Source organism: Apteryx mantelli, chromosome 3, assembly GCF_036417845.1.
Source record: "Apteryx mantelli isolate bAptMan1 chromosome 3, bAptMan1.hap1, whole genome shotgun sequence".
Classification (NCBI taxonomy): Eukaryota; Metazoa; Chordata; class Aves; order Apterygiformes; family Apterygidae; genus Apteryx; species Apteryx mantelli.
In genome coordinates this window covers 46,848,338-46,862,455 of record NC_089980.1, presented here as the reverse complement: position 1 = coordinate 46,862,455, position 14,118 = coordinate 46,848,338, and the positions used below count along the sequence as shown (strand labels likewise).

General features: G+C 35.3%; 1 protein-coding gene across 1 annotated transcript in view; it reads left to right on the top strand.

The window, feature by feature from the left end:
• Window positions 1-14,118, top strand: part of CRIM1 (cysteine rich transmembrane BMP regulator 1) — a 218,404-nt gene that overhangs the window by 102,184 nt on the left and 102,102 nt on the right. The window contains exon 4 of the mRNA XM_067293293.1: window positions 1,074-1,194. Within this exon, the coding sequence (XP_067149394.1) occupies window positions 1,074-1,194 (121 nt within the window). The remainder of the gene's footprint in view (window positions 1-1,073; window positions 1,195-14,118) is intronic.

Sequence of the window (14,118 nt, the reverse complement as noted above, 5' to 3'; positions counted from 1 at the left end):
CTAGAAACAGAGAAAATGGGGCTTCTGAAATTAATTAGCTCTTGCAAGAAATCGTGACTTAGCATTGGCAAGCTACTTAATCACTGTATTAAAAGACAGTAAGAGTAATGGTGTCAGTATTGATGTAAAATTAAGTTTTATCAGTAATTAATGATATTCTACTTCATAATTTTCTGTCTAACAACATTCAGTTCATCCTGCCTACTCAGTCTGTTGATAGCTTATTTCTTTAAAAAGGGAAGTAGTTTTAATTCTATACTTGGTTAGTATGATTATGATGAGAAATAGCAGACAGGTATTGTCTGAACTAGCAGTGTTTGTTTTAACATGGGAGATTTAGGATGAAATAAGATAAAGCTGTTTTATGACTTTCCCAAGTATGAATCATAGGATTAAGTGAATATTCAGCCTTTTCTAAGCATTCGATGCTTCCTAAAAAGAGTTCTAATGAATTCTTCAGCTTGTTAATACAGATAGACACATTAATCTGCATTTCCATTTTGCCATATATAAATACCTAAACAACACAGCTTTCTGGAATAATCCTTAATGATGTAGTTGACATGTGCAAGCATTAATACGAAGTGCATCTTCTATATTTTTTTTTCTTGTATGCCAGGTATTTTACTCTTTAAGCAGTTTGGTTTTTTGTTTTTTTTTTTTTTTCAATCGGGGAAAAAGGAAAGAATATTATTAAATTGTCAATTGTTTTAAAATGGGGGGAAAATGCATTTTTGGTAAAAGTGCTTCAGCTGGTATTGCAACAATCTTGGATATTAGCATTTTTTGTTTCTCAGTATCTAACTAATCTGATTCACTAGTATAATGATTGTTTAAGGTTGCCTGTATAACTTTATATTTTTTCATTAACTAATATTAGTTCAGTTGTTTCCTCACTCTACAATTTTGAAAAGCTAATGTTAAAGGGAGTGAAAGTATTTTGTATTGTTACTACAGAAAATGCACTCATTAAATCCTTTTTCTGACTGATGTGTACCTGGTTGCTTATGATGAATTCATTTGCACAAAACTCCTAAAGCATGAATAAAGCAAACTTTCTCTCCCTCCTTTAGTGTTCAGCGTGGATTGCAGCACGGTGGAATGCCCTCCTGTTCAGCAAGTTGTTTGTCCACTGGATAGCTATGAAACCCAAGTCAGACTGACGGCTGATGGCTGCTGTACCCTTCCCACAAGGTTTGTGTTTTGTCTTGATGGCCGAGCTTTTTTTTTTTTTCTCCTTGTTTTCTATAATTCGTGATGCTAAAATCTCAGTGCTATAAATGCATGTTAATAATGCATACCTCTGAGGCAATAATAATACAGAATAGAAGTTGTATCAAGTAGGTTAAAAGTAAATCCGTTTCATAGAAATATTAAATCCATCTGTTTTCAAACAGAAAACTCTTCTCAGCACATATGCGTGAATTTGAGTCTTAGCGGATTACTTTGTGGTGTTTGAGCCTCTAGATTAAGCAAACTTGCAGTATATACAATTCAGTTGACAAAAGCAAATCATTTTGAGAAACTTTTGAAAGCCTTTGGTAAGGAATTACATGATGGAAATGACAAGATAAGTCAGAGGAAATCTTATTTAGTTAAAGAATAAAAAGTATTTTTTGTGTGTGTGGAAAACCATTGTGAGAAGCTCAAAGAGGGTGGCTTATATGGAACTGTACGTAAATACATGTTTCAAATGCTCGCTTCCATTTTACTTCAGTCTATTTTCCAAGTAGATATAATTTACTACACTTCAGAAAAATGAGACAATTTGGGGTTGTTTTTGTTCCAGAATTCTGCACCACTGTTGCAGAATACAGTGTACTTCACAAAAACAGATTCAACGATATGCCCAATTAATATGCAAACATGCAAAAAGTACCATCGTTGTGAAAATATTTTAAACAAAGCTGAAAATATTCTTTGCAGGGGTATGACTAGTGGGTTTATTCAGTATGGAGTTCTCCACACTGTACTAATCTGTCATACTTGAGACCTCTCGTGAAATTGTAAAGAAGTGATAAATGTTCAAACAATTCAGAAAGCAGAAAACACCAGGGGTTATACAAGGAATCGGTACACTTCCCTGTTGAGTACCCTTGGGCACGCATTTAATATGCTGACTGCTTCAGATACCAGATACCATCTCTTAGTGTGGAGAGTGGCGAGTTAAAAATATATTTTAAAAAATATAAAACTTTTGCAAAGAGATGTGAAAAAGACTTCATGTAATGCAGTAATCTTGTCTATTAAAATTTGAAAATACTTTTTCTAAATTTGTTGATTAAATTTATTAATAGTTGTGCAATGCATGTGATAGCTTATTATTAAAAAAATTACTTTTATCTTTATTCAGTGAATGCTATGAATGTCCTTTCATTCAGAGTTGATGTTTGTTTGGTTCTTTTTTCCTTTTTCTTTCTTTTCCCTGAATTTTGAACCAGAAGATGGTGTCCTGGTCTCAGGATTCCCTCTTTATTTTTTAATATATTCTCATTAACCTTCCTAGGAATTATGATGATTTCATATCAGTGGAGAGCTGATCAGGCTAGTTGGGATTGCACAGGAGATTAGAGATTTAAACTACTCACTGTACTGGCACTGCTGCCACAGGAGCTCAGCACGTTTAAGGCATCAAGGATAGAATGCTAATAAGGACTATAACCAGAAAGACAGATTATAAAGCCAAAGAAGCAACCTCAGAGCAAAATTTCTTAAGTTTCTAGTTTAGATGAATACTCGTAAAACAATGTCAAACTTAAATGTTAAATTAGTGATAGATACTTGCGTTCAAATTTGTTTCAGCTTGCCGGATTGGAAAGTGGTAAATAGACCAAATCTATTTTTGTTTCCCAAGAATAAAGTCATGTTCCATTTTTGTGCAGTCTTAAATACTGTGAAAAAATGTGTTTTGCTCTATATTGCTTTGGGAAATGAAAGGTATCCACTTCATTCTTTATACATTTCACAGATGATAACTTCAGTATTCCTTCTATCAAGGAACGTAGAGTACAGAGAAAATTAAGCTTTTTTTACTTTAGAAAAATCATTATTTGAAAGTGTTTTCTATTTCTAAGGCACATACTAAAAGGTGAGAAATGATCTTAAATAAAATAGATAATGTAAACCTGTCTCTGAAAGAATCTTTTTTTATTTCTTTGAAAATATTTTAAAAAATAACGCCAGCTGATTTGTTATGTATTAATTGTAACTGATTAATAAAATGTACTTGTATATGTGCATGGTACCTAAGTGACAAAAACAATATTCCCATCTCCTGCACACGACGACCCCAATTGTATAAGCAGGCATAGTATGTATGAATTATTAGATAATTCTGAATTGCAGTAAAACCTCTTTGAAAGCAGACTTCTGCTCATTACTGGGATCGGTGTTTAACAGGAGGTCAAAGCTGGGGTAGATGAGCTGTTAGCTCCTGGAGTCTTATGATGCAGTCAGAATTTCTAAAGGGTTTTGTTTGTTTTTTTAAGACCATATTTGACAATATTTCTGTGTTAAACTTCTTTGATGTCTAAAACTGCAAAACAGCATAACTTAATCTGAGTATACAGGCAGGTTGAAACAATTATAGAGGTCTTATACTGTTCCATTAATTTTAAGTTTGTGGGTCACTCTATGTTGCAGCTTGTAGTCATTATGTGGGTTGCTAGGTTTTTGGATTGCCTTAATTCAGCCAAACCAGTAAAGAACTTTTTTTTAGTAGAGTAGATGAGAAGGAAAGCCACATATGGCAGCATTAAAATCATATAGATGCTTTACTTACTCTATGCCTCGTGAAGATTTATTTAGTTATTTAGGTTTTAACATACTGCTGTGTCTCTGAAGGAAGACAGCTAGTGCTGTAGTAATCATTCATCTGTCATAGGATTGCATGAAGAAAGGAGTAAAGGAACACAGATATGGGAATGGTAAGAAAAGAAAGGTTTAAGATGAATATTAGAGAAGAGAAGTATCTGTATGAAGAGAGAGAACAGAAAGAGAAATGAAATTCAGTAAAGTGCTTTGAGCATGACAGTCAAGATTCATGAATTTAGGTTGGAAATGGATGGGATTTGAAGAAACATTGAAGGTTGCTATTTGAAGCTAGTGTCTCAAAATAATCCCACATGAGACTTCTGTTTCATAGCCATTGAGCAAGGCAAAGAAAGTGGAATTTTATGGAGAAATGGCTCTGCACTGGGGATAGAGGACTTTTTTTTTTCTCTCTCTTTTTCCATAATTTTGCAACTTCGTCCTAAACTTATGAAGAAATATTAACAATAAATTTGAAAATAATTTGTTTGAAGTGAAGAGATAGTGTTTCATTGAATAATAATTTTTAGACTTCATGAAACTGTTTTTGTTGGTATTATGGGCTTTTTCAAGAAATTATGATTAATTGTGTCATTTACTGCTACTAAAATAATGACTTAGTAGCAGTGGAACTGGAGAGCAATCAAGAACATCATCAAGGTTAGGGATGGATAAATGCATGCCTATGATTCAAAATTAACAATTAGCTGATGACGTCACCTACAGCAGGAGCAGACAGACTTCTCTCCTGCGTCTAGTTTTGGCTGATTTTTTGTATGCAATATGCTAGGAAAACAAAGATCCTTAAATCTGGCATTAGCTGGCATGTGTGATGTGAGAGAATTCTTGAATGCATCTTTGAAATTGAAACCTCCTCCAGCGATGCGCGGAGAAAAAGTGTGAATACTAAAGAAATGTCTGATACCTAAGGTTCTTGTACTTCTGTTTAGAGTGCATTAATTTTATTTAGTCTCAGAGTGATTTCTAATGTAATACTGCAAACAGCAGCATAATGTTTTGGCATTAATATTAAAATAGAAGTTGTTTCAGCTTTCTTCAGCCTGTCACGAAATATTTGCCTTAACTTTCCAGATACTTTGTTAGGAGAACTAAATCTTATGTCTGTCTCTGGTAGTACGTAAAGGTGCTCTCTTCTCAAAGGAGCTTATAGAATAAAAATTTATTAAAGCTCTTACAAAGAAATGTTATCATAATTTTGTTAATATAAGTTTATTTTCTTCCATTAGAAAGTTAAGTGAAAGGATGATCAATATGAAGTGTACAGAATCTGTTATCTTCAGATATATCCCCTTTTTCTGTTGTGAATGAATTTCCTTCAAGTTTTCAGATCCATCTCAGAGTTTTTTGTAAGTGTAGAATTCTAGATCAGTATTTATCTAGTTTTTATCTGTGAAGAACAGAGTATAACAATAGGAACTGACTTATTCCATAATTAGTGTGGGCTTATATAACTATTGCTCCCATGTCCTTGTACATTTTTTCATAAGATTATATACAAAAGAGCAGATTGCCTATTTCAGTAGCTTTGCACTAAATATTTTTGTATTATCTGTATTTCTTTCTGACTGTTCCTTTTATTAGAATAATTAGTAAATTTAGTCCTTGCAAGCTCTTCTATCCTTTCTCCCTGTTCTAGTTTTATCACCCTGCTTCTGTGTTCTAAGTATAGACCTTCCCCCGTGCCGGTTCTTTTTTCAGCGGTTCTGAGTCTTTCTTTTAATAAAATCTGATAAACCAAGAAAATTCTCTAGAACTAGAAAGATGTTAATGCTGTGCCAATATTCAGAAGAATTGTGTAAAACTTAATAAGTAAAGCCTGATTATCTTGATATCTGTACTGAGAAAAATAATGGAAAATTTGATAGAGAATTGAACTGGTGACTATATTTTCATCCTTCATTCCTTAATACCAACCAATGTAGTTTGGATAGAGACTGCTTTATGAAACTTGATTTTTGTCCTTTGAGGACACTAATCTGACCATCTGAGCTCCTTCCTCCTAAACTTCTGGCTTCTGTAGTTGCCAGTCCTTTTTGTCACCCTGGGTTCTAGCTGGAAAAAAATAGAGCTTTTTAATACTGTCTCACAAGATTAACATTTGCAAAATGGAAACGTGTCCCCTTCCCCAAATTACTTAATATTGAAGAAAACCATTTCCCACACCCTACCTCCCCCAGATTTTTAGAGGGTTTTTGGAATTAGTCATGGTGAAGTGCTGGGTCAGTATGGCCACCCTTTATTTCCTTTGACTAGCTCTTCCAGCATGCACATGTTGGCATAACTATCTTTCTGATAATAGAGCTGTCACTCCTTTTGGGAGGAGAGAAGCATCCAGGAATATATTCACCAAATTCCAATAATAAGTTTCCTTGACTGACTTATTTAAAAACCTCACACCAGAAGCGCAGATATGTTCTGGATTAGAAGAGGTTCAGAAATAATTAGTATAGGTTTGTCCATCAAAATCTTAAGTCATGGAAAGTAGTGTATCTTGTATCTCAGTCTTAGCTTTTTTTTAAAAAAAAAAAAGTTTTGAGGTAGTTGTGGTGTGAGGGGGAGGGAGAAAAAAATGTAAATGAAGCATAATTGACATAATGCATTACAGAGAGCACTCCTCTTGGAAAGGAGGGAACTGTTCAATTAATCTAAACAAAACAGGGATATAAGTTGTGATGATTAATTATTTCATTTTTTAGATAAAAGTGAAAAAAGACTTTTTACAGATAAAGTTATTTCTTTGCGTGATGGATAGTAACAATGAATTTGGAATCCAAAAGACTCGTTTTTGAGGGATGAGGGAATGAAGACTTTTTGGATCAGATCAGTTCACTATCGCTTAGTTACGAATAGTTGGATGACACATTGCAAATGCAAAACTTCAGTTGGGTAGAGTGGCGTGGAGGAGTAGGATTATAGGTTTTACTGTTTGGAAGAAAACCTCTGAAAAAGTTTCTTAAATGAATTAGTAATAGAACTCTGATTTGGGGGGTTCTTTATATGTGGTTAAAATAACTCAGTCTAAGGTTGATGTGAAAAGCAATGCCAGCGTTTGGTCTGCAGTATCCTAAAAAAGTGAAATTTGACTAACAAAAGTATTGGTTCCCCAGTTCCCCCAGTTAATGAGTAATAAATCACCTTGTTTCACAATTTATTTTTATGTGCAGTAGTATAAAATTTTCAAAATACAGCTACAGTCAACTCAGACTTTCTGTTTAATTTTTGAAGCACTTACATTTATATGCTTTGAACTTCTACATGTTTGTAAAAAGAAGTAGCAATAAAATAGTCTGGGTTAATACGGAAGCCACATATTGCTACAAAGTATTAAGAGTCAGTAATGAGGATAACCTCATTACTGTAAGGGATTACTAGTTAATATAGATGAATTTTAAGTTGAATCTAGTGCTCTGATTTTGCCAATAATAATGATATTTCTTTGAATTTTTCAATATAAAGAGAAATTGTTGTTGAAATATGACTGTAGGAAGAGAACAGAGGAACTTTTAGATGTTTATTGAGTGAGAGAGCTGGCTGCTAGATTTAAAAAAAAGTTTTAAAAACAGAAGATTAAAATCTATTCTAAGCATTTTCTTGAACAAATAAAAAGAAGTTTTTCAGTATTTTGATTAGAATTTATTTAAATTATATTTTATTTGAATTTTTTTGAAAGATTTTAATCTCACTTGTCAGCATAACTGTAACATGCCTTGATTTGAAAGAAAATGTAATTTTTACTGCTAATATCAGGTAATATACTTCAGTTGCATATCTTGATGTCAACAGAGCTAACTATAGGTTTATTCAGATTCTTAAATATTTATATTTTTATGCAGTTTAAGGAAATGAGTGATATTTGTGTAGTAGCTGATCGTTGTCCAAGGTTTATGTTAAGCTATATTTCAATAGAAGTTGAATGCAGCTTAGAACTGCACAACACCAGATTTTATTATCATATTTAATTAAGTAAAATTACCTTTTATGACATAAAGTAGGAAAAAGAATAAGTTTGCCAAAACAGGTTTAAGACTGTATTATAAAGCAAGGAAACACTCTCCTGCATTCATCTTATATTGAAATACTTTAAAAAATGAGTATGCTTTATTTAGCAGTTCTAAAGACAACATTAAGGAATGGTAGTGATTTGTGTTAGATAGTCTAAATTTCTTACACAATTACTGTATTATTTGGCTTTGATTTTAAAGGAAGAAATTGCTTGATTTTTATTATTTGTACTCTTGTTTCTAACAGAACTTCGCTATCTTGAAGAATTTCTCAGTTGGCATCTATGTCATGCCCATTAACAGTTTTCAGTTTTATTTTTCAGAAAACTTGTATGTATCAGTCAAGTCACACGGTATTGTTATTTCTGTGAACTGAAACAGAGATCCTGTCACAGCTACTCTTGCAAAAATGAGGTCTCTTCATAAGTCATTTACATTTATTTAAGATTTTGTTATCCTTCTAGATTACTTTGTCCAGGAAACAATTGCTTTTAAACTGTTTTATCCTGTTTTTGTGGCACTGGACCCTGTTATTATTGTATCATCCTTTGTGTCTGCAAGCTATCACTGCATTATACTTGCCAGCCACCGGTATGTATTCTGTATTTCTTGTTACACACTAGTGTCTAGGGGATCCTACTGGCAGCTAGAACAACACTATCCTTTTCTTATTTTATGGCAGCCATCTGAATCATAACAGGGAATACTAAAATCTTAAGTTCTCTTTTCAGCTATGTTTGCATACTTAGTGGGTACGCAGACATGGCTGGTTGGATATTTTACTCTGATAGCAACTGTAGAGGTGAGCTCTGAATCCCTGATCACCTTTGCATATGTCCCACTTCATAGGAGGGGTACAGAACTTTTCCACTTAGTTCTTCTCAGTTATGTGGCTGGACCAGATCTTTTCTACATTGTTGCTGTTCAAAATGCATCATGATTCTTTCTTGTTTGTCTGTCACCTTTTCTTAGGTCTTCCTACCTTTGAAGACCTTAATCTTACAATACGTATCTTCTTTGAATATTCGGACTAGGATTCACCACTTCATTTTTCGCAACCTTGTTTAGAGGCCAGTCACAATTTTCAGGAGGTGTAACCTTTTGTCTCTTCCCCCTGTACAAGTCACCTCTCTTTAAGCAACTTTTGCTGATACAGAGGTCTCCTTTGCATTTGTTTTAGAGTGTTTAGATCCTTTTCCTTCACCCATCTCATCCTCAAGAATTGATATCAAAGAGAAAGTGGTTATGGATCCCAGTTTTTGTTAAAGGAAAGTTCAGCTGGAACTGGTAAGACAAAATATAAATCCAAGCACCTGTCTCCCCCTGAGATTTCTCTTCAGGGCTTGTCTTCTGAGTAATCTGGATAGCAGGACAAGAGGCCTAACAAAAGCATGTTAAGATAGGCTGTAGAAGTTTTGCTGTGTCTTCTGTTTCATTAGCATGTTAAAACTTTTACTTCTGCTTTCTAGCTACCATGGCCACCTTCCTCAGCTTGTTCCTCCTGTACTCTTACTCAAGCAGACCTCTTTGCCATCTCAAGTCCATCTGACCATCCCAGGAGAACTTCATTTTTCTTAATTCAGGTCTGCTAAATGAGGAAATAATATTCAGTCTTGTTGTAGAATCTACTGTACTGAATATCCACAAAGAATAAAAATAACAGTAGGATGGGTTCCATGTCCATCTTCATGTTGGTCTTCCAGGAAGTGTAGTGAACCCCTGGATTCAGAGTTGGAGCAATCCCCTTCTTCCTTCCCTTGTTACAGTTGCCTCAGCAATTGCTGTGTTCTCAGTTCTGCCTTTGCATCCAGCCTTGTTTTGGCAAATAATCCCATTTTTCCTCAAGTCGACAAATATGTAAAAGTATTTTTAATGTCTATTTTTAAAAAAAGGCTATCTTAGTAAAACTTGAACAGAATCTCTTTAGACAGGGAAAAGACTTCTGGAGCTGGATGGTTAACTTCAGAGTACAGAAGACCTCTAACAAAGAGAGGAAATGTGAGAATGTTTTTAGATTAAATGTTTTATGATCCTTTATGAAAAAAGCTGTTGGACATTGTAAATATGGGGGTCACTGCTTGCATCTTTTATAGGACCAGTATTTTGTATCTGCATTATATAAGTTAAAAATTATATCCATACTCTTTTCCACTAATTCTGAGGAATTATTGAATTGCAAAATCTATCAAGACAACAGTGCCTAAACAAAGGAGCGCATTTCTCTTTAAGCAGATAATAAAGTAATATTGGTCATAGCTATACAAGCAGCTTCTTTGAGTCTTTATGAAAAAAAGTATATATAGTACTTTATCTGACCCTATGCTACAATAATGGTATATTTACTCCTTTGCTGTTAAACTTTAGAAGAAATTTTAACCCAAAGAACTTAAAGTAGCTCTTAATTTTATCTAATTTTAGATGCTACTTAAATGCCCTACTATTGTGTTATATTTGGAAGTACAATGAGATTCTGTAGTGTGTATAGAACTTGATTTTGTTTGCATTCTTGATAAACAAGCTGGTGTTTGAAGTCTTTCAGTTATAATGTGCAAACTGGTAAATTACATCTTTCTTTTACAAATCTCTTCACAGGCTAAGAATTAGTGTCTAACTTGATCACATATGTCTTCCCCTGCCCCACCCAACTTCCCACTCTATTTTGCTCCATTGCTTCTACTTTTTCAACTACTACCTTGTTTGGAAATTGAATAGGTGATTAAGTTTGGGTTAGTTTCTGAGAATATCAGGCAAATTTGTATTTGTCTCACAGTGATCAATAATGTCTTTGAATGTCATCCTTTAGACTCACAACTGTATGTTGCAGATGAGTGATGCACATCACTTGTAAGAGAGAAGCAGCAATATGTTTTATTGAGATAAGACAGTGATTTAACAAAGTTCAATGGTAAATAAGACAATGGTTTAACAAGATTTGATGGCAAGGTACACTTGGTTATTTACTGCATGTAGGGAAGGTTCAGACAAAATCATCAAGGAGACCCTCCTGTTGAGTCATGAGGTTCAGAGTGGACCCCCTTGCTTTCCAAACTCCTCCTCAGAGGAGTCTGGGTGTGGCTGGATCCGGTCTTAGTCCCAGACTTGGTCCACGGTTTATGTCTAAAGGATTATGTGCACAATCAATCAGAGATGCAACTTAGCAAAGTTTGCAAAGTTTCAACATGCTATTAGTCACTTACCGAGGATCTGTCACAGGTAAGGAATCTCTCGACCTTGAGGAGTAACCTTGAGAGACGTCCCTGCTCAAGGGGAGGTTCTGCCGTGCAGCCTGCTGCCGTGCAGGGGAGCTCAATGGGCTCTGGGCTGCTCCCTGTTTATGGGGTAAGATGGTTGACTCGTCATATTTGCATACCAGCCATGTTTGAGTGGGCACAGGCTTAATTAGCCCTTGGCTATGTGCTGTTATGTCTCCCCAAATTCTGATTTGAACCGGGTGCAGCCATCACGACTGTTGCTGATGGTTATCGCCCTAGCGGGGTTGTGTCAGGTTGCAGGGGGGAGAGCACATCAGGTGGGGGGAAGAGGGAGAAGCACAGCGTCACAATGTAGACATGTCTAGAGAGACCCATTTGGATTATAAAATAATAATGTTATCCCTTGGATGTTTGAGTTGAGAAGGGATGTGGACATGAGAATTTCCCAGTAGTAATAGTCAAAGTGGGTAATAATATCAACATTACTGTGGTTATATTCAGAGTTTGAAGTTCTGTTTCCTCCAGCAAATAGCAAGGAACTTAGTATGGAGACTTCAACAGCCACAAACTGCTGCTTCCTTTTTCCCTTCTCAGATTATTTAATATTTAAGAAAAGGAACTGAAGGTTGTGGACCTTTGCTAAACAATAAATATTCCACTTCTCTTCCTTGAAATTTTATTGGTGGAATTTCAGAAAACTTGTTTCTAAAAATGGGTTACAGTTCTTGCAAACATGGCTCCTGCTATATGAAAAGATCTGATACTAAGTGAATGAAATTGTTTGCTTTTGGAAACACTGGGATTCTGGGGCAATCTTCTGGTCTCACTTTTAAATTTTATTCATAATGGAATAAATTCAGAAGTTAAATGATCATCTAATGGTTTTCCATGTTTTGGGGAAGAGAGTCATATTTGCCCCTTCTGGATAGTTTAGTTTCTGGCCTCTCTGGCATAAAAAATTATAGTAACACTAGAAGAAGTGGAGAGAATGACAGCAGGTGTGATCACAACGTGGAACAGTTTCCAAACGAGGAAGGATTAATTGACTATGACTATAAACTTGTTAAGAGTTGCCTTCAGGGATATGAGAAGGATACTCAATATTATGAATAGCATGGAGAAGCTAAATGCAGAATAATTACTTGCTTTTCCTTTTAAAGAGGAACCTGTGGACATCAAATTAAACCATCAGATAAGTTCAAAAATAACTTTCGGGGGTTGTTTTGACTTGTATCTTGAGTCTCTGATGGCTTAATTTATGGAGATATGTCATTCAAGGGTAAAAAGTGTAAGCACTAAAACTATATTAACAATGATTTGAGAGCTTATTGCCTTGGAGTTTTGCATGTCAAAGTTCAGATGGTTTAAGAAATTTGTTACACAAGTTAATAGAAGAAAAAACTAGACAAGAATTATTAACCACAAAAATATCTTCTGACTTGAGATATCTCTGTTCCATGGATTGCTGAAAGCCAGGAGAGTATACCAGAGAAGTATCACTGTGCTGTTATGTTCCTCCCTAGATATCGTGAATAGACCCCTGTCTGCTTGCCTTGAACATGAGAAAAGGAAACGAGATAAACTTACTTACCAAAATGCTGATGTTTGAGAGCACAGACCATGTCTGCAGTGGTCACAGTTGCCATCTGAGCGTGTACAAGGTACTAGCAGCAGTCTAGACTGTGCTTTGCAGGAACTCTTTCAGCTCCTCATGGATCTCTTCAAATATGAATCTAGAGATATGTTTCGCACTGTTGATGAAGAGAAGTTTAATGAGGCCCAGAAAAAACCTTATGGTGGCACTTTGCAGTCCTTTTTCCAAGCCTCTTGTCTCTAATTGGTACAAGCTGCTGAGCTCAAATGGTATGAGGCAGAATTTTGTGGTAGATGACCCTTTGGTCTGACCTTCTGTGCTTGTTCCTTTGTATGTCAATTTGAAGAAGAATATTTAAAAATTGAGAGAATGCCTTTTAAATGATTTTTGCTACTTTGACTTAAGTATTAGAATAATTTTTCTCTGTTATTCTGCTAAGCGACATAGGTCAAACAGAAGAAATTATCTCAGAACAGCAATATATTAAGGAATGTGGAATAATTAGCCTTTTACACCGTCTTCAAATGAGAAAAAAGTGACCAGGAGGAGCAGAGATATATGTCCTAATATTTTAGGTAAAAAACAGTGTACATTAATGAGGTATTTCTGTTTGGTAAAGTAATGCATGCATTAATATCCTTCTTGAATTCATCTAATTCCAGACTCTCATAATTCACAGAATCACAGAATGGTTGAGGTTGGAAGGGACCTCTGGAGATCATCTAAGTCCAACCCCCCTGCTCAGGCAGGGTCACCTAGAGCACGTTGTGCAGGATCACGTCCAGGCAGGTTTTGAATACCGCCAGAGAAGGAGACTCCACAACGTCTCTGGGCAACCTGTTCCAGTTCTGTCACCCTCACAGTGAAAAAGTATTTACTCATATTCAGATGGAACTTCCCATGTTTCAGTTTGTGCCCATTGCCTCATGTCCTGTCGCTGGGCACCACTGAAAAGAGTCTGGTCCCATCCTCTTGACACCCTCCCTTCAGATACTTGCACACGTTAATAAGATCTCCTCCCAGCCTTCTCTTCTCCAAGCTAAACAGGCCCAGCTCTCTCAGTCTTTCCTTATAAGAGAGATGCTCCAGTCCCCTAATCATCTTCATAGCCCTGTTTATATCACTGTTATGTGAAAGATGAACAAAACTTTCAAGTATTGACCTGAAACTTGAGGAGAGATGGAGGGAAGCCCAAGGTGAAATTAAAATAGCTCTCTAATTCACTCAGAAAAATTGCCTAGCAGTATATTTTGTGGTATTGTTTTGGATTGCTCATCTTAAAATCTCCATAGCTTAGTTCTAGGGAAATCTGTTATGCGAAAGAATAAACTTATAAGCTATTTAAATTTCATGAGCAGTGAGTTAACATCTTAAAGTACAACCTAATGTATTTGAACTTGGCCAATAATTCATTTCTAGCCAAGAATAATTCATTTCTAGCCCAGAGAAGGCACATTTTACTTGTGCAAAAACATTGATT